The sequence below is a fragment of the Engystomops pustulosus genome, chromosome 4, assembly GCF_040894005.1.
Source record: "Engystomops pustulosus chromosome 4, aEngPut4.maternal, whole genome shotgun sequence".
Lineage (NCBI taxonomy): Eukaryota > Metazoa > Chordata > Amphibia > Anura > Leptodactylidae > Engystomops > Engystomops pustulosus.
Window position 1 is genome coordinate 155,214,084 of NC_092414.1, and position 25,104 is coordinate 155,239,187.

At 39.2% G+C, this 25,104-nt stretch overlaps 1 protein-coding gene across 5 annotated transcripts in view; it reads left to right on the plus strand.

Annotated features, from left to right (window-relative positions):
- Positions 1 to 25,104, plus strand: part of MYO5A (myosin VA) — a 99,077-nt gene that overhangs the window by 61,512 nt on the left and 12,461 nt on the right. For 2 of the 5 annotated variants that reach the window (XM_072148202.1, XM_072148201.1), the window contains exons 14-33: positions 20 to 103; positions 2,938 to 3,093; positions 3,265 to 3,362; positions 5,757 to 5,843; positions 5,962 to 6,070; positions 6,154 to 6,365; positions 6,449 to 6,605; positions 7,188 to 7,427; positions 7,516 to 7,764; positions 9,704 to 9,797; positions 11,562 to 11,707; positions 11,794 to 11,907; positions 12,408 to 12,551; positions 13,929 to 13,982; positions 14,338 to 14,565; positions 17,695 to 17,795; positions 19,544 to 19,627; positions 21,941 to 22,139; positions 23,153 to 23,227; positions 24,809 to 24,902. In XM_072148202.1, the coding sequence (XP_072004303.1) occupies positions 20 to 103; positions 2,938 to 3,093; positions 3,265 to 3,362; positions 5,757 to 5,843; positions 5,962 to 6,070; positions 6,154 to 6,365; positions 6,449 to 6,605; positions 7,188 to 7,427; positions 7,516 to 7,764; positions 9,704 to 9,797; positions 11,562 to 11,707; positions 11,794 to 11,907; positions 12,408 to 12,551; positions 13,929 to 13,982; positions 14,338 to 14,565; positions 17,695 to 17,795; positions 19,544 to 19,627; positions 21,941 to 22,139; positions 23,153 to 23,227; positions 24,809 to 24,902 (2,725 nt within the window). The remainder of the gene's footprint in view (positions 1 to 19; positions 104 to 2,937; positions 3,094 to 3,264; positions 3,363 to 5,756; positions 5,844 to 5,961; positions 6,071 to 6,153; positions 6,366 to 6,448; positions 6,606 to 7,187; positions 7,428 to 7,515; positions 7,765 to 9,703; positions 9,798 to 11,561; positions 11,708 to 11,793; positions 11,908 to 12,407; positions 12,552 to 13,928; positions 13,983 to 14,337; positions 14,566 to 17,694; positions 17,796 to 19,543; positions 19,628 to 21,940; positions 22,140 to 23,152; positions 23,228 to 24,808; positions 24,903 to 25,104) is intronic. The other 3 variants (XM_072148203.1, XM_072148204.1, XM_072148205.1) reach the window with 3 other exon arrangements.

Here is a 25,104-nt window from a genome sequence, read left to right on the forward strand (position 1 = left end):
TTCTATTTGTTACTTACAGGTAGAGTATCAATGTGAAGGCTTTCTTGAGAAGAATAAAGACACAGTCTTTGAAGATCAAGTAAAAGTTCTCAGAGCGAGTAAGGTTGGTGAAACAAGACTGTTTCGTTATATGAGTTAGCGACTAGGAACCGTGACCATATGAAACCTGTTCTTGCAGCAGATTGTATAGAACAATACACTTTCTGGTAAATTCTGTTTTGGATAAACTGATTATTCAGCCTTGTAAATGGATGGCTTGTCTTGTGGAGAGGAGTTCAGTATTTGATCAGTATACGTCTAACTCTAGGCACAACCACTCATCAGCTGTTTAAGGGGGCTGTGGCCCTCAGGCACCAACAGATTGAGGGTCCATTTACTCACCCATGTGGTTACCTGGGCCATAGCGCACGGCTGAGTGGAGAAGAGAACGGCTCACCCCTCTCCATAGGGAGCTGAACGGCTGCACCGATAGGACCTGTCCTATCTAATGCGACGTGCCCACATAACTCGGACACAGTGCATTGAGACTATATGTGCTCACTGTGCCTGTGCATAATCTACTTCAATGGCTGCTATGAACTGCTGTTTTTGCGGCTTGCTCATGCCCACCATTTGCGGATGTCTGAATGGAGCCTTATGTTGACTGTCTATGTTGCTTTTCACACATGCACTTTATGATCAGTTTCCTAAGACTGTTGATTAATTTAGCATCCAATCGTTGTAAGAAAAAAATGACTGTACTCATCATTGCAAACTGCAGCAGCGAGTACTCTCTTTATTTTCTTAATATATTTCCATTTGAATACAGGAGAAAGAGAGACTGAGTACCACTATATTTGCTTACTTGGAATGGAAAAAAAAGTAGTCATAACTTTAACTGGTTGGAGAAATCTTTTAAATCCAAAGAGAATATATGAACCAGATGCCAGTATGACAGTATGAGACCTGTGCACTCGGCCATTGTGCTGCACAAATGTGATTGTAGGCTTCAGTGGGCCTGCATATATGATCAGTGAATGCATTCTCCATAGAGACCTGAATTCTTCTTTATTATGTTTTCAGTTCCATAGTGCAGGTGAAAGATTTGGCTGGAAACGGGCAATGACATCAGGGGCGCAGTGGCTTTACTTTTTCCACAAGCTCCGAGCCCACCCCCATCACTGCCGATTCATTTTTTATTTTTTATATCTTTGCAACACACATGGATTGCCCTGCCAGTTGCTGATAATGATTTTAGCAGTGAAAACATTCAGGCAGGGTTTGTCTCTTCTAAACAAACCTGGTCCACCTGCCCTTTGTGGACATTATAGAGCAGTGGTGGCAAACCTATGGCACCTGCAAAAAGTTTGTATGTTCTCAGTGTTTGCGTGCGTTTCCTCCCACACTCCAAAACGTACTGGTAGGTTGATTAGATAGAGAACCCCATTGGGGACAGGGACTGATCTGGCCAGCTTTGTGCAGCGCTGCATAATCTGTGTGCGCTATATAAATAAAGGAATTATTACTATGGCACGGGTGCCAGATGTGACACTCTGAGCCCTCTCAGTGGGCACTCAGGCTGTTGCCCCAGGTTAACATTCACCATCCTGGTATCACAAGCTAAGCCATTCATTCATTAGACCTGTGATATGTGATTCTACATGATATTTCATGTGAACCTGCTTAACTGGTCAAGGTGTCTTCTAGCAAAATCAGCCTTTTGCCAGGATCTGGGGTGTTTGATCTACTTGGTAACAGCTTTTTATAAGAAGTTCTTTACTTGCCGCAGCCACAAGAAATATTTTATGTTACAATAAACATTTACTAATATTTCAAGAGTTTGACTAATCATTTCAGATAATGCCATACAATACCCTTAGAAAATATTGCAAACATAGAACTTTAGTTTACATAATTCATATTGTTATTCATCTATTCAGTAAATGTGTTTATTTTATCTCACCATTGCATTGTATTTCTTCTTTTCTTTATTCCTTTTGTGTGAAACCCATTTCTCAGAAGGTAACTTTCATCTAGTACCTAGATTATCAATTATTCTGCTTTTGTGATGCTTTACTTGCGCTTACGCCTAGAAGACAAGATGCTTGGGAGATGTCCAATGTGATAGAGCCAGCATGATAATGGCCATGAAACCATATAGTGCTTTTAGGTTCTGCCCACTTTCATTAGGAGATTCTCCATATTATGACATTAGGCATTTTAATAATCTGTATTGTGTAACATACAACCTAAAGAATAGCACTAAATATAACATGTATTCCTATACAAAGCAAGCTATTGCAGGCCGGTGCCCTTTAACCTGGCTTTGTGCTTCACCGGTGCTTCTAGAGCTGCATGCTGCAAAACTTCTAATGATACCTGCCCCTAGGTGCTGTTCACACCTCTTTATTTTGTCACCAAGTTTTGGTACTTGTTGATTTTCCTAAACAAATTAAACCTGGTCTTATACTAACTCATACACCATGGTGTCTGTAAAATGGAAGCCATGATTGAAGTGTGAACAGAGCCGCTAAGGATTATTCTCATTTGGTGCTGGGGATCTGCAATAAATATCTGATAGATGTGGGTCTAGCGTCTGAAACGCACATCTCTATCCAAAGCTGGAGCCCCTGGCTTCTCCATTCTTGCCTGGTTCAGTAGTGGTGTAAATTAAGAGGAGGCTACACGTGTGCAGCTCTATCCATTTCTGTATAGACCCAGACAAGCTGCTTTATGAAGCAGACGGAATGGGGGCAGTTGGGGGACCCCGATAATACGTATGAGATAAATATATAAAATGAGAATACCCTTTGCATTTAAAAAAAAAAAAATTAACAAAATATTTCCTTTTCTAACATTTTTAATTTGAGTTTCGTTAATGCTAAAATGTCTTATTTTTATGCGATAACCTTTTCCTGTCTGGGTTATAAGTCAGTTTCTTACCCTCTAATTTTCTAGTTTAAGCTACTGACTGAGCTGTTCCAGGATGATGAGCATGCCTTAAGCCCAACATCAGCGGCTCCCACCGGACGGACCCTCCTGTCCCGCACAGGGCTACGCAAACCAAAGCCTGAACAAGCAAGCAAGGAGCATAAGAAGACAGTCGGCCACCAGGTAAACTGATAAAATGGATAAGTGTGTATTTTTGTAGGAGCACATCTGCTCCCAGTGCTACTGCAGCATCGCAACATGGAAACCTCCTTGTTTCAGTAAATGGGCCTCCGGAGAAAGATTTGTAAGTCTGTGCATCAGTCTTTGTTCTAGAACCTATTGTTTCCATTTCAGTTTAGGAACTCTCTGCATCTGCTGATGGAGACCCTGAATGCAACAACACCTCACTATGTACGCTGTATCAAGCCAAATGACTTTAAGTACCCCTTCACGTAAGTAGCTCCTCTGACAACATTGTTTAGTATCCCTTTAGTATCCAGGCAGTAACCATCCATTCCTACCATAATAACCGGATATCCATTTCTGAATATGTTGTTCATAGCCAAAATTGGTTATGGACAGATATTCTTCTCTTCCAAGGGAAAGTAATAATAGTAGTGGGCTGTCTTCAGACGAGAGACGCTGTATTTTAAGGTCCCCTGTCTGAAGGGGATTGCTAGCCCTGGTGGCTTATGTAAGATATTTTCGTCTCTATTCTAGGGTATTGCAGTTGTATGGATACATGGTTCTCTTCCACAATTATTGCATGAGAAATGTTACTGCATAGTATAGTGGTGACAGTTTCAGATTGTGTAAAAACACACCCCTCCGATGAGGGAATTGGTCATGTCCAATTGTTAATTTAATCACTCAATCTTTTATGAATTATATGATATGCCATAGTAATTGTCTTGTCCTAAGGTTTTGCTCCCACTGGCCATCCCTCAGAACAAGCACTGAAGTTCTCTATTTCATTGGCTATTTACAAATGCCATCACATAGAATGGGTGATCACATTGGTCAGTTGACTTGCAGAGAAACTACACAAGGCAGTTATCAAGAACAAGCAATCCTTGTTCCCAATAATTGGCCTAATCATTGGACTGTGTGAATGACCCTTAAAACCGATATTTATTGGTTCAAAGGTTGTTCATTTATTTAATTAGCATATAATTTTATATATTTTTTTCTATTTCAGAAAGATACCGTATTTTTTGGACTATAAGGCGCACTAAAAATCCTTTGATTTTCTCAGAAATCAAAGGTGCGCCTTATAGTCCCGCCACCTTATATATGAACCGTACTTACAGACAACAGCTGCCTTGAACTGTGCACAGGTCTGCCACCTGCTGGTCATTCATCCTTATAATCTGGTGCGCCTAATGTACGAACCTAGACATTTAAGCAGGCATTTATTGATGGTGCGACTTATAATTCGGTGCGCCTCATAGTCCGAAAAAATACGGTACTTTAACAACCATGCAAAACTTAACATGGTTGCAGTTATTTGTGTTCCACGCCTCAATTGAATAGCGAAAGTTTTTTCTATACACTAAATGTAGTTTGTGGGGACTAGGGTAGTTCTTTCACTCAATGCCGCTAAGATGATGGGATGGATTATTTGAGGTGGGTTTAAATGCTGTGTAGAAATCCTTGGGCTCATATTGAGGCCAATAGCCCTCTATGAGAACCCTTTCATCTTAAAAGAGGGACTAGGCAGGGCTGCCCATTGTCCCCTTTCCTCTTTGCCCTGGCAATAAAACCTCTGACCTGTTTGATGCGCTCATCAAGCCTTATAAGGGGTTTTGGGTACTTGTGGATAGAGGAACGCATAGCGCTATGTGCAGATGAGATGTTTCTCTTCTTGCGGGATATAGCTTCCTCTCTTCCAGCGTTGATGGACTTATTGGTATCTTATGGTCGGTATTCTGGCTTAACTATAAACTGGCACAAATCGGTCTTATTGCCTATAGATCATGTTGTAAAGGACTCGTCTGGTACGCCAACAAATTCAGATTGGCTTCACATATAAATATTTAGGTATCTGGATTTCCCCAAAGGTCAGTGATTGTGTCCCTTAATGTTTAGCCACTGCTGGAGTGGACTGAGGTGAAGGTGGCTACCTGGCGTAAGCTTCCCTGGTCAGTGGTTGGCAGATCAAATCTGACGAAAACCGTCCTCATGCCCCAGTTTTTGTACATGCATACATAATTCTCAAATTTGGGACCCGGTCAAATGCAGAAACTATTTAGGTCGTTGATGTGTGGAAAACTTTACAGTGGGTTAAGGACCAAGGAGGACTAGCAGTCCCTAACCCCTGGCTTTATTTTTTGGCGGCTCAAATTAACCATTTAAAGGGATGGGGTATTTCTAACGGCATGTACAGTACTGAGTGGTTGTTGTCACCACATAGAGGGGACAGGCCTCCATTGTACATTCTGGAACTGGGGGCTCAGAGTAGACCACCTGATGTTATTCCTACAATGACTCTTATGAGTAGACGGCTGTACAAAATTTACACCACTGTGGAGAAATCTGATGAAATTTGGTAAAAATGACCTACATTTACTGTTTCTGAATGTAGGGCAGATCTGATAATAACTATATATACCTTGTTCAATGATGGCTATTTAGAATACAGATATAGATGGACTTCCATGGTCAAACCGACAGTCCTGCCCACCAACGTTCATCTGATTTTGGAAGTTGGAATAGTAATTTAGAATGTAACTACGATAAGAGCTCTACGATAAGAGGGGCTGAGTTTAGGTTTGGAAATGGATTGCACTGTTTGTGCAGACATAACAATGCATGTACGTTGACTTTTCTTATTTTGTTTTTATTAGGTTTGACTCAAAACGAGCCGTCCAGCAGCTAAGAGCTTGTGGAGTGTTGGAAACTATAAGAATTAGTGCTGCAGGGTTCCCATCTAGGTAGGCAATTGCCTTTTTATAACATCATATGTTACTTGTTTGTTTCCAAAAATATTATCCCTAAATTAAAAAAAAAACCCTAAGTCTACTACATAAAGAGAGCTTCTCCCTTTTTTAGGTGGACATACCAAGAGTTCTTCAGTCGTTATAGGGTTCTAATGAAACAGAAGGATGTCCTCAGCGACCGCAGACAGACCTGCAAAAATGTGTTGGAGAAGCTCATTCTGGTAAGTAGAAGCTAAGAATTGAAATTGGCAAAAAAATATGCATTCTGGTAAGAAGTACTAGGGTCTCCGTTTTCTGAAAACAGGACCAAGACAAATATCAGTTTGGCAAAACAAAAATCTTCTTCCGTGCTGGCCAAGTAGCTTACTTGGAAAAAATAAGAGCCGACAAGTTGAGAATGGCCTGCATCCGCATCCAGAAGACCATACGTGGCTGGCTTTTAAGGAAGAAGTACTTGCGTATGAAGAAGGCGGCTATCTGCATTCAGAGATATGTTAGAGGATACCAGGCAAGATGGTAAGTAGATTCAAATTTTTGTACTTTTTTTATGTTTTATAAGAAAGATAAGGTTAGGTTAACATTTTCACCTGTTTGTTTAGCTTTGCCCAGTTCCTGCGCAGGACCAGAGCAGCAATTATTATACAGAAGTTCCAGAGGATGTATGTCGTCCGCCAGAAGTATCGGCATATACAGTCTGTTACACTTTCACTTCAGACATATCTTCGGGGTTATGCAGCCAGGAAGAGGTATCAGCAGGTAAGGAAAGCAAACATTGGGAAAGGATTCCAATGGCTTCTTCATTAATACAGCACAGATGGCTTTCAGACTAGTATATTGGATCCAAGGGATGAGTAGGTGATGTTCCTAGCACTTGGTATTGGCATTTTGCACCAAAAACATTCTGTGCCCCAAATTTAATAAGGTTTTGGCTCCATTTTTACAACTTGTCCTACAAGTGAGACTTGATTAGCAGGGAAAGGCCTGGATGGGGTGGGACTTAAGACATTTTGGCAAATAATTTTTATGTTAACTAAATATGGGTGTTGGAAGAGGACTAGAGAGACCAAAAATTGCACCAGATTGGATAAGTATTGGATAAGAAAGAGTAAATCTTCCCAATTAGTCAATTTATTAGTAAATTACTAAAGAGGCAGATTATCTAATAGGTTGCTCATGTCTTGATTAAAGTGTGAGTGAGTGTGATGGGATCTATAATTAATTTCAGGTATGTAACTTCTTGTGTCATGGCCTTTCTCAGTAGTAATAATTTGCTTTAGTTATGGGGTCTGTATTGTGACTTGTAGCACATTACTAATGACTGTCACCACCAACCTTCAGATGCTGAGGATACACAAAGCTACAATCATTCAGAAGCATGTCCGCAGCTGGCTGGCGCGCAAGAACTTTAAGAGAAGCATGAGCGCCATTGTCTACCTGCAGTGCTGCTACCGCAGGATGATGGCCAAGAGGGAACTAAAGAAATTGAAAATTGAGGCCCGCTCTGTTGAACATTACAAGAAACTCAACTTTGGTATGGAAAACAAAATCATGCAACTACAGCGTAGAATTGATGAACAGGTAAGACTGCAGCGTATAGCTTTCATGCTTTAGATTCTATTTAGTAGAATTTGCTGTGAGGTTCGTTAATGTTTTTGTGCCTTTTCAGAATAAGGACAACAAGTCCTTGCTGGAGAGATTGACACATCTAGAGGTAACCTACAATACAGAGAAAGATAAGCTACGAAGTGATGTTGACCGCCTAAAACAATTTGAAGAGGAGGCCAAAAATGCCACAAACCAGGTGATGAGCCTCCAGGAGGAGTTAGCCAGGCTACGGAAAGAACTATTGCATACACAGAATGAAAAGAAGAAGATCGAAGATAATGCTAATAAGTATAAGTCTGAGACTGAGCAGGTAAATTTATTTAAAGAAATGATCATTGCTAGAACTAATAGGCTCAGTATATAGACCTTTTACAAAAAAAACCCCTAAAGTAATATCAGTTATCCTTATTAAAATGATACACTTCTAATGTAAAACCATTGGACTATAATCTGGAAAAAATATATGATTTGTTACATTATCTGTACAATCTTGAAATCGCCATTCTCCATAAGCAGCCGTAGAGGGCAGGCATTTTTGTGGCATGTGTTTTTTGCCTTTAAAAAGATCTCTTAATTTACTGCATATTGCCATTCAGTGGCAGGATGAATATAGATTTTCATGCTGTTTTTATGTGTGCCTAAGCAGTGTTTTATGCTAAAGGAATCGGTCAGCCCCCCTTAACTAAAGATACTGTCATGTAAGGCTCATTACATACTTTACTTACCGGTACTTACATTTCAATTACTACTAAAAGCAGATCCATAATTTTTCCTATACAAATTAGCCCATAAGCCTTCATTATAATCCTGCCTGGAACTGCTTGGTCAATGCCAGCTCTGACATCCCTGCTTCCTTTTTACGTAACTACGCTGGCCACACACATGCCCTAAGACTAGCACTTCAGTGAGTGGCATTCATCAGCTGCCACATGTGCAGTACAGACTGACATCACGGCTGATCTGCGTATATACTGACTTTTCTATCACGTTTTTGCAAAATTAGCAGATGCCAGAGGAGTGACAGAGAAAGGAAGGGGTGCAGAGTTGGCATTAAGGGGTGTGCTAAGTGGATTACACCTGAGGAACATAAACCTAACTTCATTCCTTAAAAAAAAAAAAATTAAAAAAAAGTCTGGCTGGTGTAACTAGAGAGCCACAGGTTATGAGCATAAACCTTCATTCCTTTAAAGGGAACCTACCACCACAAATCTACCTATAAAGGTAGATCGGGTGGTAGGTGGATCAATGGGACGTGAGGATTAGCACTTTTTTAGTAACTTTTATCAAACTTTTATGCTAATTTTATTATGCAACTACTGCTCGTAGCTGCGCGCCCTCGTCCGACGATCCTGCAGTCTGCACATGCGCAGAACGGCAGGCCCGCGCCTGTGCAGCCTCGGCTTCGGAGCAGTGACCGCGCAGGCGCGGACAGCAGGATCGTCGGACGAGGGCGCACAGCTACGAGCAGCTGCGCGCCGAAGATGGTGAGTAGGAGGAGAAAAGAGGCTACCGGGGCGTGGAGTAGCCGCGCCATGTAACCTCAGATGCGGCTACTCCACGCTCCAGTAGCCACATAATAAAATTAGCATAAAAGTTTGATAAAAGTTACTAAAAAAGTGCAGGGACGTGAGGATTAGCCCTTAAAAGGGCTATCCTCACGTCCCATTAATCCACCTACCACCCGATCTACCTTTATAGGTAGATTTGTGGTGGTAGGTTCCCTTTAAAAAGAAAAAGCAGGATTAGGTTATGGCTCTCTAGTTATGCCAACCAGACATGTTTTTTTTTTTAAAGTAATGAAGTTAGGTTCATGGGGGGAGAGGGTTATGCGATGAAAGTGTGTACTGAGCGCTTTGAATGTATGATAACGTCTAGGGCGGGGGTGGGGGAGTTGACAGATCCCTTTAAATTACCATCAAATTTCTTATTATTCACTCTTTGTGTTTCTTACCTGATTAACAATAACAAGATTCAGTCATTTTCAGCTAAAACATTCTCTTACTTTAAAGTCAAGCACAAAATTTACTCTCTAGTCCACAAAATTTAATAAAGTTTGCTCAGTTACCATTGTCCCACACTTGGTATTCTTGGTTGGGCTGCTTTCTACCCATGGGAGTATCATTTCCCGATTCCCACAGTCCAGCTGTTCTCTATGCTCTGCTGTTGTATTTCACCTGCATTGGCTGAATGCAGTTAGTTTCTATGTTCCAAGTCTATGAGGGGGTCAAGATTTTTGCTTTACTTTGCAGCTGGTATCTGAACTGAAAGAACAGAACGCATTGTTGAAAGCAGAGAAGGAAGAGTTAAATCGCTTAATTCAGGAACAAGCCAAGCGAATGACGGGTATGCACTGTTAGATTTTTCTATTATTAATGTGTTGTACATTTCCATCGTGCTGTGACAAGTGACTAATATACCAATGCGTAACATTAGCTTTATATATTGCTGCATGATGGTTCTCTTGCACTGCGCAATACCGCATGAGGCTCATTCAGATAAAATGCCACAGCAACAGAAAGAGTTCACTAGAATAACTTGTACACAGCATTGTCCTCTTCATTATGGATCTTAGAGAAACACCTAGAACTGGTTGACTCTACTAGAAGCTGCAGAAGTTTAGAATATCTAGGTGTGCCCATACACTTTGCCTCTATCTCAAGCCAAAAATACATCCAGATACCTTCAACACTTTGATCAAACATGATGTTTCCATATCAAAGCATAGTATGAGCACAATGCATGTATCCGTTCAAAATGTCAGGTTACCTTCTCTGGGCATGGGTCTATAGATTGCTGTTATCCACAGTGTTAACTGAAATAGTTGATCTTCCACTCAAATGTAATCTCCTTAGCTAAAAATAGTAGTATATTTACCCCTTCCCATCGCAACCCTTTTTCGTTTTTGTGTTTTCATTTTTCACTCCCCACATTCAAAAATCTTTTTTATTTTTCCATGTACAGAGCTGTGTGATGGCTTATTTTCTGCGTAACAAATTCCACTTCAAAATGGTGGTATTTAATATCCCATGCCATGTACTGGGAAGCGGGAAAAAAATTCCAAATGCAGTGAAATTGGTAAAAAAACGCATTTGTGCCGTATTCTTGTGGGCTTGGATTTTACGGATTTCACTGTGCGCCCAAAAAGAAATGTCTACTTTATTCTTTGCGTCGGTACGATTACGGGGATACCAAATTTGTATAGGTTTTATAATGTTTTCATACATTTAAAAAAATTAAAACCTCCTGTAAAAACATTTTTTGGGGGATTTTGCCATCTTCTGGCGCTAATAACTTTTTCATACTTTGGTGTATGGAGCTGTGGGTGGTGCCGTTTTTTGTGGATTTTGATGACGTTTATAATGTAATAATAATTTTTAGGACTGTACGACCTTTTGATCACTTTTTATAGAATTTTTTTTTTTTTTTAAATGGAAAAAAAGTGCCTTTTTCGATTTTGGGCACGATTTTCCGTTACGGGGTTAAACACAGTGAAAAAGTGTTATCATATTTTGATAGATCTGGCATTTTCGGACTCGGCGATACCTAATGTGTTTATGATTTTTACTGTGTATTTCTATTTATATCAGTTCTAGGGAAAGGGGGGTGATTTGAATTTTTAGGTTTCTTTATTATAATTTTTTTTTATTTTTTTTATTTTTACTATTTTTCAGACTCCCTAGGGTACTTTAACCCTAGGGTGTCTGTACGATCCTATCATATACTGCCCTACTACAGTATGGCAGTATATGGCGATTTTACTACTGAATGGGTTAATCTGAAGTAGCTTCGGGTCTTCGTGAGATCCGAAGCTACCATGGCAACGGATCGCTGCTCCCAGATGACGTCACGGGGAGTGACAATCCTCAGAAAGATGGTGGCACCTTTGCTGGCGGCGATCAGCAGGAAATCGCCCGGTTCCGGCACCGATCGCAGGTGTTACCGGTAAGCCTTTGCTGCAATATGCAGCAAAGACTTACTGGCTATGGAGAGCTATTACAGAGTTAAATCTGTAAGAACTACATTTCATTGACCAACGCAATGTAAAATAATGCAGTACTGGACTTCTTACTAATGCTGTTATATACTGTTTTTCTTTTCATTTGATAGAGGATATGGAAAGAAAATTGATAGAAGAAACAAGGGAGCTTGAACTTGAGCTGAATGATGAGAGGCTGAGATATCAGAATCTTCTTAATGAGTTCAGTCGTCTGGAGGAGCGGTATGACGACATTAAAGAAGAAATGAGCACCATGGTGGGTTACGTTGTTATTGTACATAGTAGAATGCATACATAGAAGCCTTTTACATTGCTGTTCTAACCTTATTGTAATGGTTGCAGAGCCTTCCAAAGCCTGGACACAGGAGGACCGACTCCACACACAGTAGTAACGAGTCTGAATACACCTTCAGTTCAGAAATCACAGAGTCTGAAGACTTTCCATACCGGAATGAGGTGTGGTTACATTTTTAATGTATTCATTCCAAATACAAAAAAATACAAAAAAGACAGATTGCGCTCCTATGGAGAAGTAACTGAAGTTGTATCCGGTGGAATAGCCCACAGGTGTTTCAGGTCCCAATAGGTGGATGAATTACCTGAGACGGTACGCCTATAGTGGTGATGGCTTCACACTGTCCTGTAACCTGGATAGTAATGTCCAGTAGGGCTTCTTGAAATTTGGAAAACAAAATCAGACTGTGAGGCACCACTTCTACATAGGCAGAATAATGTATTTATTAATACTATTAATAAATAAATTATTCTGCCTATGTGGAAGTGGCACCTCGGAGTCTGACCCTGTAAACATGCATGCATGCATGAAGGAATCTGGCTTGTCCAAATGCAACATACAGATCCATCTTTACCCCTACCCTTCCCATCGGGACAGATTATATGATTTTTGGGGGTTTACAGTGTATGATCATCTGATAATACATGTTATTTTTCTGCAGGAGCCTGCTGACAAGAAGGCTCCTCTGGACATGTCCTTATTCCTCAAACTTCAGAAACGAGTAAAAGAATTAGAACAGGAGAAACAAATGTTGCAAGATGATCTGGATAAAAAAGAAGAAATAATCACCAAAACAAAAAGCCAGGTAACCATTTTTATTTAAAACAAAACTGCCAACACTACTTTGGTGGTGGCCATTTTGCCAAAAAACAAGAATTCGTGCAGCAACTTATGTGATTACTATGGCCAGATGATTGATATAATGGCAGGAACCTGACAGAGCTGTCACTGTTTAGCTTTCCATTTTTTTTGCTTTAACAGTGTAGAAAAATAAAACACTAAATAAGATGTGATCTTAGCCTAACATGCAAGTTTGTAGCCAAACTGACTTTGGGTATAACATTGTTTATTTATCAAACCTTTTAATCAATAAGACTAAAATACGTTGTATAATTATATAATTATGTTTTTTGAGAGTTTTTAGACCCACCGTATGACTGAATGTGTCCTAATTAAAGCAGGCATGGCCTCATTGGAGGGTAGGTGCACTTGGTAGAATAAACTAACCCAAAGTTAGGCTAAGTTCATACCTGCATTTGGCAAGTTCAGTTTCCTCTTCCTTTACCAAATACATGCGGTCCCCTACTTAAGGACACCCGACTTACAGACAACCCATAGTTACAGACAGACCCCTCTGACCTCTGGTGAAGCTCTCTGAATGCTTTAATATAGTCCCAGACTGCACTGATCAGCTGTAAAGTGTCTGTAATGAAGCTTTATTGATAATCCTTGGTCCCATTACAGCAAAAAATGTCACTCCAATTGTCACTGGGGCTAAAAAAAATTTTTGTCTCGATCTACAATTATAAAATGTACAGTTTCAACTTACATGCAAATTCAACTTAAGAACAAACCTCAGGACCCTATCTTGTACGTAACCCGGGGACTGCCTGTAGTGGAAAAATATTGCAGAAGCCAGCGTGTTCTTTTTCTATTTATTAAAGTCAATTGGGAACGGAAGGTTAATGGAAGACTTTCTGTTCACCTTCCGTTTTTTGTTTTATGGAAACCCCCAATGCAGGGGTGAACTTTGAATATCTTAAACTATGCCAAATTTAGCTTTCAGCATCAGACACTTTGATTTATATGGTGGAATATAAGGCTGTCGATGTTCTGCTACTTTTTAAATTCTGCTAGAGGCAAGTCCCACCCATTGAGGGGAATAAGAGTCATTAAACAACGTGGATTGCATCCCATCCTCTACTGTTGGGATTATAGAAACAGTGTAGCTCATTTTAAGGAAAGGTGTGTATCCCAGAGACAGGACCCACATCTATCAGTCATTTATCTCATATTTCTATCATGGGGAGACCCCTTTAAGCTTTGTCAAATTGTCCCCATTGCTATAGTTTTTCTGGATATAGTTGACACATTTATGGTTACTAACACAGCAGTTGGCTGGCAAAAAAGTTAGAAGATTGTGAGCAGCAGCGTTTCATTGTAATCTTTTGGTAAAATTTAGGAGGAAACAAAGTCGCCAGTCCGAAGCACTGAGCTGGAGTATGAATCTCTTAAGGTAAGAGAATGATTACTGTATTCTTTGACCTCATTTCACAGACTTCAATGGAAAATACAAAAATTGATTTTGTCAGGAGCAACCAAACATGTACATCATATACAATGCAGTCTTAGATTTTAATATTAACATGGTAATATATTAGTTTGTTGTTTGCATACCAAACAGTAGAGATGGATCCAGCTTAGCCGATTGTTCAAAACAATCCAACTTTAAATCTCCATGAAATCTATGCTAGTTGCTGCTGACCTATGTGGATTGCCACTTCACGGCCCTAGGGGGACATATTTGGGTGCAGTGAACTGTATTTTCCTTTATTGGCATGACAAATTTTTTTTCTTTATTTTCTTGTTAGCGTCAGGAACTGGAATCTGAAAACAAGAAGTTGAAGAATGAATTAAACGAGTTAAGAAGAGCCATTACAGAGAAAGTTTCTCCAGATCCAAGTGGGCCAGGTTCCCCAGTATATAAAGTGTTACTAGAACAAATGACCTCTGTCAGTGAAGAATTGGAAGTTCGTAAAGAGGAAGTACTCATTCTCCGATCACAGCTAGTCAGTCAGATGGAAGCCATTCCACACAAGGTGAGATCCTTCATGCTTCCCAGGCATCCTATTCTAGCATGCCTGGATCCGCTTACATTTTTGGTACCAATATGCTGGATCTGTTCCTCACTTCCTCTATTTTGCTACCTTACCCTTTAGAAAATAAGAAAAGGCTATTAGTAGAATTGGTAGTAGTTTCTTTCTTAAAGGGATATCTTACTAATTTTAAGTTGGCTTCTATCCAGAGGATATCTGGTGAAAGAATTATCAAGCGAATATAACAACTCTGTAGTGTATTTACTGCTGAGTGATGTGATTTATTTACTTGTTTCCCCTTTTCCTGGTTGCTCAGATTTTGAAATAGTTTATCTGGTCTGAGGGACCAGAAATCGGAGGCTTTTTACTGCATTACAGTGGCAACTTCTGTCACCATCCGTAATGTTTCTCCTGTCGGCATAGGATGCACCAGAGGTCCTGGTCTAAATGAATTTTACACTAGGTCCTGCCTGGTCTAGAATTCAGCTATAACCTTCACTAGGATCCTGATGCAGGCTATGGTAAATTTGCGGGTCCAGCCTTGCTCCCAACCCCTCCATGCCCACTTTTCACAGTTGTGACTTTTTCATGCAGTTTCATGATAAATATTCACTGTTGTTCTATATTAGAAAACTATGGCTTCCTACTTCCAAAAATATAGGTTGCGTGTGGTTACTTGAGGCAGCTCTCTCTCAAACAATGTAACTGAGCTGCAAAAGGTCAGACGCAACCAATATATGTATTTTTGTTTGTTTATGTTTAGTGCCTTTTCATTGCGCCAAATGAACATAGTACAAAGTCACTTTGACATAGACCTTGCTAGCGCCTAATTCATTAAACTTGCATTGCCATGTTTTCACAATAAGCCGCAAATTGACTCCATTCCCCACCCTGGTCTATTTACTGCGACTTTTGATGGTTTTTTTTGCAACTTTTTATTGGTCTGTCGCCAACAACCCACATAGCAGAAGACACTGCCAACAGATGTCTTAATGGGCAAAAGCCACTTTAATGAATCTGAGGGCAGCAGAGCTCTAAAGACAGACTGTCACGAGGAGCCGCCAAACGATAAATTACCCCCATTGAGTATCAGAGAACAATGTGACCTACAATTTCTCTAAATGCTGTGTCCTGTTGCCCCTGTTAATGTGTCTGTTCCTAACTCTATTGATGGTTTCTACAGTCTCAATTGACAATGTGCATTATCTTACTGGTAAGTCTTTACTGATCAACTTTTACTTTCTTTTCCTTTTGCTCATCATGTGTTTTTTATTTTTGGTAATAAAGGATGACAAGGTAACAGTTGCTATTGTTGCTGGCTTTAGCTTTCCGCATGTGATGCTACAACAAAATACTTTTATCAAACAGCTGCCTCGCACTTGCTGTTTATGTGCAATAACCTCAAAACTACCATTACCAACATTTTTTGTGCTTCAGCAATCCATTCTTCTAGTAAAACCAATAATATGACAAATGATAGGAACGGATCCCTTCTATCATAGATGTTGTTGTAAACCATTGAAACCAATCCCTGTTTTGGTCTGCAACCTAAGAATGCTCCCCTATAACCCAGCTTCTTAGTTGTGTTGTTTGTTGTATACCCAGTGACAATATACTGCAGAATACTGCTTGAACCTCTCTTGTCTTGCAGATACATCTTTAAAAAAAAAAAATCTATATTTTTTTCACTTGGCCACTAAACCTCCACTGAAATAATTTTGTTCTAAAATGTCTATTTATTGTAATAGTAGTAATAATATATACCGTATGTATTATTGGTAGGATTTGATTTAATGAAATATAACATGTCAATTATGAATTGATGAAAATAAGGAAAACCCTGATGATATATCACTAGATGAGTGATTATTTTTCATCTGTGACATACATTAAAATGTATATGATCTGTCATATTCTACTGCTGGTAAGATAGATATAAACATATGGCAATTAGTAAATTCAAAAGAACTTTAAATGGTCACAGATCTTCCAACAAACTTTGTATAAAACTTTAGTACAAGTGAACGTATGTAACTTTGTAACATATCTTAGCAAATAAAAAGCATTTTCCCATTGTATCAGGCTCTTTTCCTTCTCCCATCCTCAACTGACATTTAGTTGTCAGATTACATATAGATTACATAGGTGTTTATGGGGTGGATGAGTGACAGGAGCTGAGCTCATCTGATCTTGTCAGTACCTCTCTATAATGTCCTATATGATCCTGGAGCAGATTCTGTTACATTTCTGTGCTTAGTGTAGGAGACATCATGGCAGCACACTAGCCAAATAAGAAATGACAATAAGGCCACATTTACATCTTGTTTTTTGTATATACGCTGAATGTCTCCATAGGCGTATACTGGCAGCTTGTGGCTTCTTGTTTGTCTCTGTCTGCTGAGTATACGTTGCATCCAGCAGGAAATACAAGATAAAAATACGCAGCAAGCTACTTCTTACTATCCTGCTGAGCAACATATACACCAAACTGAGGCCATAATAGCCTATGCAATGTATAGCATCCCTCCCTCCACCTTCACTGAGTGTGCGTTCTGGAAGGTCCCCAGTGATGTCACTTATATGGACAGTTACGTAACTTGGAAGACACCTGGAACATCGTCAGCAGCCAATCACTGCTGCGGATGTTCACTCCTCCCGCTTTTAGGGGGGGGGGGGGACGACAAAACAATGTATCCCATTGTATGAGTGTACAGTAGGATACTCACAAAATCTGCCAAGTTTATCTTTACTACCTGATATAAATCTAGTGGAAAAGAGAGCAGCTATTGGGGAAAACTGCTGAAATTGCTGAATTAATGTATAGAAATAGTGCTCTATACGCACATTGTACTATTGACCTCTCCAAAGTTTGTTGAAATGTTTAAGTTTTTAGGAAATCAATACACAAAATGAATGTATATTTCTGCAGTTATTTTTTACTGTAAAAGCAAAACCTGGTTTTTTAATGGTTGATAAATAGCCATTGTATTGGCATCTTAAGAAAGAGTGTAGTGGCCCTCATAACTATACCAGTGCAGATGACAATAGAGGTCCATGCTACATTGGGATTTGCTGCAGTGTACTTACATTATATAACTATTTGGAGTAGTAACTTTGTTTTTTGTATTGCAGAATACCATGACAGAAACATTAGCTATTTCTGACGATGTAAAGAAAATGAAGGACCACAGGGAGATTGCTCAGGCTTACACGGGCATGAAGGAATCCAATAGGTAAGTTGTCTTAAGTTATTCGTCTTCTTCCTAGTAAAAGCTAAATGCCCCAGCTACATCCATGTAAGAGGTGCAAGAGATATTTACAATGTCAAAATAACCAACAAAATGTAACTTATCTAGTTAGTAGTATTTTAATGATGACCATTGATGCTTGAGAATGTATACTGGGGCTTAAATGTATTATATGAGCCCCCTGTGGAAATTATTTTTGTGATCCTATTGACTTGTAGTAAATGCAAGGGAGCTACACTACTTTCTTTACAGATTTGTTTTACGTAATTGATCATAAAGCACTTATTTATCACAAAGTGCCGACACAGCAATTAATCAGAAACAAATTGCTCCCTTTTCTGCCACAGCTTTCAATTATATAGGCGTCTTGAGGACACCAATAACCTTGAAAGAAGGAGGGAAATTTGGCTAATCATTGTAGCTTCCCTCCAGGGTTCCTTGAACATGAGGAATCCTGGGGGTAGGAGCTCCAGTGATAATCAGTCAGTGTTCACACCTCCTTGCTAAGCCTGCAGTCCCAGGAAGCCCAGGAATTGTTGCTTTACAATAGCACTGAACACCCACATCCTGGGCTACCCAGGACTTCAGGAGGAGGCCATGAGTCACTTTACCCCTAGCAAATTGAAATGATGACCTGTGTGCCCACAGAAATGGCTCTGAGTGCCACCTCTGGCACCTGGGCCATAGGTTCGTTACCACGGTCCTATACCATTCAAATGTATAAATCGGAAGCAGAGGCTTTAAAGGGTGGTAATATTACATTATGCCAATTTTTATCACTGATGTTTGCTTTTTCTTATTGTAAAAGTTACACCCATCTTCATTCTAGCAGATTCTACAAATCTTATCAGTTTGGCGCCTGCACATTAACATTATGCTCACATTTACACCCTTGTCTCATTTTGATAGGTGTCTTTAGTCATCTATCTATTAAAACCACCTTACTGTTCATCTACTGCTTTTGCTTTAAGGGGGTAGGCCACTAATAAGACTTTTTACTAGTGTAAATAATATACCCTAATAGTGTCAATAGTGTAGTATTACTTACCCTGGTAAAGTGTTTGTTTAGTTTGTAGCTGCAACTTTGTATGGGAGTGGCTATCATTGAGGGGGCCGGCATATAGTAACAACTGGGGCGGACCCACAGCTACCACCGACTAAACAGAATCTTTACTAACGTAAGTATAATATGGACGGCCCTGATAACATTTCCTATTGGTGGCCATGCCCTTTTATGCTTTATCCTCAATTGTTAGAAAACATTTCTAAAAATTCCCAGCTATATCAGTAATTTTAAAGGGGGTTTCAAGATAAAAATAACATGAAATATGTCTAAAATGGGGAGATCTACAAGTTACCAAAGGCGTCCTGAACCCCTGATATCACCACCAGTCCACTTCAATTCTGGGCTTGATATAGGAGGGTTTTTCTAGTGTTGGCACCTCATACTCTGGAAGAAGATATTAAATTTGTTTTAGCTGGAAACCTCCTTTTATCACATGGCGTCATGAAATAATAATATAGATTATGTAGATCATGAGGCAGGACAAGGGTACATGATCTACATTATCCACAGCAGTAGAGGCAGATAAGGATTTTCTTAAGGATTTGCATTGGACAGATGAATTTATCACATTTTTTGCATCCATTTACACTGTTTTGTTCTGTTGTCATCATGTTCCTCAATCCATTTTCTGTTTCATTATTTTTTTTTTTTAAATCTTATTGGAAAGAACCCCACCACCTCTGGATTACCATGTGCTGAACGAGGATGGAGAGCTCTGGCTGGTGTATGAAGGGTTAAAACAGGCCAACAGGTTACCAAATTCATCACCATGGGAATATTTTGCATTTTACTAACACTGCCAAAAGCTTAAACCATGCACAACATAGGTCCACAAAATACCAAGCACGATAACAGGAGTTCAATTGGCCGATCTAGCATTAAAGGGAACCTGTCAGGCATATTGAACCACCTAAACTAAAGGTCCTAAAATTTTATCATGCAGAGCAACTCACTACAGACCTTTGGTTTGTTGGGCTAGATGGTGCTGACGGGTTCCCTTAAATTGCCTGAATGTGTTTGTTGTCCTCAGTGAGAGACTTGTAATGACTCCTTATAGATGTGATTGGTGCAGGTTTACAGCACATAACTGGGTATGATGGTGGGCTCATCTGTGGCATGCAGGTTGCTTATTTTCTCTTTGGGTTGTTTCTATTCACCTGTCGGATCTCTGCTTGCTGTAATTGGTACTTCGATACAATTCTAAATTGGATAAATGCATTGCTATGTAATACCCAGCAGGTATTTCTGAATGTTGCCTAATAGTGCTAATAAAGGTTTTTTCATGATCACATTATTGACTGAAGGCAGTGAAATACTTTTAGGGGACATAGATGTTGCAATTGCACCCAGGACTATAAACCATATTGGGCCAATAAACTATATTGTCTCTATATGAGACAAGTACTATAAAGGATGGTGTGGATTTTTCATTGGGGCCCAGAATCTTTACGTTAGAGCACTTTTGGTCTTTTCTTACAATAGACTATTAATACCAAATTGACCATCTGACCCCCTCACAACCGATTACCTTACACTTAGTAACAGATGTTCTGACTATTTATGATTTTTCCCCATTTTGGAGAAGCTCCAACTTTGTGAACATTGTTCAGGTGTATGGTATTGTCTAAACTTTATGTGACCAAAGTTATGACAAGAGTTGTAACTTCCCCAATATTCATGACCTAGGGAAACACCATCAATGTTGTGATCTTGGAAATACCCTTTAGCCGCACACAGGTATTGGTGTTGGTTTGCCATTCTATATACTTACATAGGACTTAACATTGTAATTTAATGCATCTGCCCACTAGTGATTGATATCAGTTACTACTTTTTACCTAGTTGCAAAAATTATTTATTTCCTTTCTAGTTTGCATCCAGCTGAAAAATCTAATTGACTCCAACACAATCTAGAATAAATTTAGAAAATGTCATCTGATCTATAAGATACTGTAGTGTAGATTTGACACATAATTTACTAGTGGTAAATGGATATATATTGTCTTGGCTGAATATGTTCATGTAATTCTTTAGTGTGTCACATTTAGTTGGTTCATTTCTCTGTAGAAAGAGAATAACATTTTTTGCTGAGTGAAATTCTGTCTGTTTTGCTGTCTTTCCTAAGCAGATCAATGAGCATATGGAATATTTAATACTATTTAATGTGTTTTTATAGCTCATAATATTCACAAAACATAGGAAGTTCCAGTTCACATTTGCTTTTGGACTTCTGATATCAAATTCTGTTACAACTATGATGGAAGAATAAAGGATCTATTAAAATGTCTATAGACATCAATGTCTTCTGTTAGTGTCCGTTTGCACCACTTCTGTTATTTCAGATGGAAAAAAATGTTCTGTAGTTTCCATCCAAATTTCTGCTCAAATTCCACTATGATGGAATTTTATAGCAGAAGTCCAAATGCAGTTGTGAACTGGACCTTACTTTTAATATATTACACCTTTGCATATTTTTCAGGTCTGCCCTTTCTTTAAGTGTAATATCTTTGGTAATTGTGGAAACAAATACTGTTCGGCGCTGCTGGTACAACCTAGTTAGTGGGATATTGTTTGGGTGTCCACATCAGTCATACTTCCTAGTTGGCATGAACACTGGTAGACATATGTGTAATTTGATTGAAATAATTTGGTCCTTACAGTGTCCTCATAGACTTGCTGTTTCAGTGCTGTCCAAGACCTATGTCTTATGTACCAGGTTAGCAATGCTAGAAGCCAATATATGAAGAATATTTCAAGACTTTCTTTAACAATGGTGATACTTGCCTTTATTTGTAACCATTTACTAAAGGTTTTAATAGAAAATAAGTGTGAATTGCTTACAACAATGACTTTATTCTGTAACCTCCATAACTTATCCATGACTTTCTGATACGCCTGATATATGTACTACTTGAGTGTTGGCTATAACAATTCTTGTGCTGATGGGTTTCATGGCATGCAGTGGTGAGGGGAGCTGGAGCTTTGCTGCCGCTGCTATGCCCGCTTGTGCCTGATCATGAAGATTTGTGTATTAAGTGTCTGCCGCTGTCTTCCTACATTGCAGGGTCCTAGAGTCACAGCTACAATCACAGAAGAAGAGCTATGAAAACGAAGTGGAGTCTCTCAGAGGAGAGATCCAGGGTCTAAAGGAAGAGAACAATCGTCAGCAACAACTCCTGGCCCAAAACCTCCAGCTGCCCCCTGAGGCTCGCATTGAAGCCAGTTTACAGCATGAAATCACCCGATTGACCAATGAAAACTTGGTATGTGATAGAAATGAGCTCAACTTGGTTGTCCGGCTTACTTCATGCAACAGATCTCTAAGCACCAATCATATCTGTGCAATCATTCCTTCATTCATTATTCACAGTAATCTCACATGTTCATTTAAAGGCAATGTCCACCTACACAACCTATCTTTGCTTGTTGTTTTAAGTTTTATTTTGGGGGCAATGGAAATTTCTACAAATCGTGTAATGATTGCAGATTTTCCATCCAGATTTGTGGGCCTCATCAACCTCATCAGACATATATTTCATACATTTTGCGGTCTAGCAAAGAGGGGGACAGATTCATCTGTTTATAGTCTGTGGTTTTTCCTTTTTCTAACCTGGAAAACATATTTGCCCTTTTTTCCTGTAGTCTGTTACCTGACAAATTGATAGGTCATGATAGAATAGTTTTATTTGAGGTGCAGGGAAAAATAATTGTACATCTACAAATATAGACTTGGCATTGTACATCTAGACTTGGAAACGGAATGCGATGCAGATATGCATGTAACGTGCATTGCGGAATGGATTTCCCGGAAAATCTTCATTGTGTTTATATACATATAAACATACCATTTTGTGTACACTTCAAGGGTATGTCCACCTTTTAGTAAGATGCCAGTAATAACTTGATTGTTTGCACCGTTTTTACAGCTTGTGGTATGGGTTTGACCCAGATAAGGGGTTTTAGCTGTGGTCTCTAGAGCACGATGGCATCTGCACTGCCAAATGCCACAGAGCAACATGCAGAAGCCCAATAGGTGGCAGTGGCTTTTCAACTACTGTCTGGGTCACACCGAGTTATAGATTCTTACCTGTAATTTAATAATGCCAGTTTCTAGACCAGTCCATATTAAGAATTGCAAAAGAATTTGAGAATGTGTTAGTTTTGCTATAAATATATATTGTATATGTGTGATCCACAGTCAAGAGACACATTTAATAATGTTTATTAAGTCACCTACTGCTGAAAGAGGGTCCATCCAATCTGCCTGTTTTTTCAGTATTTTGAGGAATTATATGCAGATGATCCCATGAAGTATCAGTCGTACCGGATTTCACTTTACAGACGGATCATTGTATGTAAATCATGTGCCTGATTGTTCTGTCGCCTTTAGCCGTCTCATAGAGAACTAACAGCAGTTTAGGCTGCCCGTCTAGATACGTTTGCTTCCCAAGGCTATGCTCTCTTTATTACCCCACAGCTTTTTGTCGCAATGTTTCATGTCTCCATGTTGAGTCCTACGTCAAGTGCACATTTTCTTACTAACTCCACCTAAAGACAAGTTTGCATGCTGAGTAAGCGGATCACATTGTATGCACACGCTGAATAGTGTTGGGTTTCATCAAGTTAAATCCCCATGGGTCATTTTCCATGGCACTTTTGTAATATGGGGGTTGTACCATACTAGTTTTAAGTCATTCTCAAGGGCTTCTTCCAGACGTAAAATATGGGCTATGTACGTAATCACTGTATTTTCTGGAACAAACACTGCCCCAGGACCTGTAGCCTTGTAGTCCTATTATAATGCCAGGAGTCCCTAGGGATTATAGCTCCATTCTAGAACCAGCTGGTATGCAAGGATTTCTACCATAATGTATGACTATGAGCCTGGGACCCAGACTATTGTTCAGTCCAGGAAATAGACTTTTTTTGGTTCCATAGCAAAAGAGCCGTAGACAATTCTAAGGTAGAAGAATTGTGTCTCATACGATGAACCAGTGAAATTCTTATTGGAAACAGATGTATAAATTATCAGAACCAATTACTGTCCTAAATTACTAGGACATTCTTTAATCATTAAGATTAAAGGGGAACAAAACTTACCGAATGCAGGTGTGAACTGAGCCTTAAAGTGAAAATTTACTACTTAAGGTTTTACTGAGCATGAAGACAGAAACCTTGACTTCATTAGAAAACACAGTGCAGTGTTATCTCACTTGTTAACAAAAGGATCAAGCATGTTGCAATTGATATGCTATGAGCCTTACAGTAATAATAATAATACTTTATATAGCGCACACAGATTAACCAGTATGTTTTCCATGAATATTGATGGATAGTTGACCTTAAAAGGTGCTGTAGTAATGTTCTTACAGAATACAATACTGCCACATAGAATAAGTGAATGAATCCTGTATGAATTATCTTAAAAGGGTAGAATTTAATATAGAGAACTATTGTCATCCTTTTTAGAAGCCAAATTAAAATCTGGATAACAAAACTATTATATTCGCAGAAAAAATAATTCCCCAAGCATAGCATGGAACCTGTTTCCTTCCAGTGATCCATTGCACATGACGTAACATACAGTACTACTGCATGAAACTGCACAGTTATAGGTCATTTCGTATTACAGCCTTTTAGTTGTGGTATATTTATCACATTAAATCCCTTACATGCATCTTTAAACTCTGCCTCTGCTTATAATGTATTTATCACAGTTAGACGGGATTGAATATACTTTTGCCTTAAAAGTTGTTCTGGTAACATACGCCCAGATTAAAGATAAATCCAAGCTGTACAATCGGCTGAAAGCCACTTGATGGCGCTGTTACTTTATTAGAGTTTCAGTTACTTTCTTTTTACTAACATTCTCAATGTAGAATCTGAACCTGTTTAATGAGTGTTGTTATTAAGAGCATGTTAATATCTGTAGGATCTAATGGAGCAACTTGAGAAGCAAGATAAGACAGTCCGGAAGCTGAAAAAGCAGCTGAAAGTGTTTGCCAAGAAAATCGGAGAGCTTGAAGGTAAGTCTAAAGCTGAATATTATAAGATGTAAAAAACCTAGGTAATTACAGTGTATAATAATGTGTTGCATTTTATTACATGTTTATACTTAACCCTTTAAGCCTGTTTATATAGCTGCTTTGGAAAACTGAAATTGTAAAGTAATTGGGAGCTCTGAAGTCTCTGGATAATTTACTGATTCTTTAGATATGTGATAAAAAT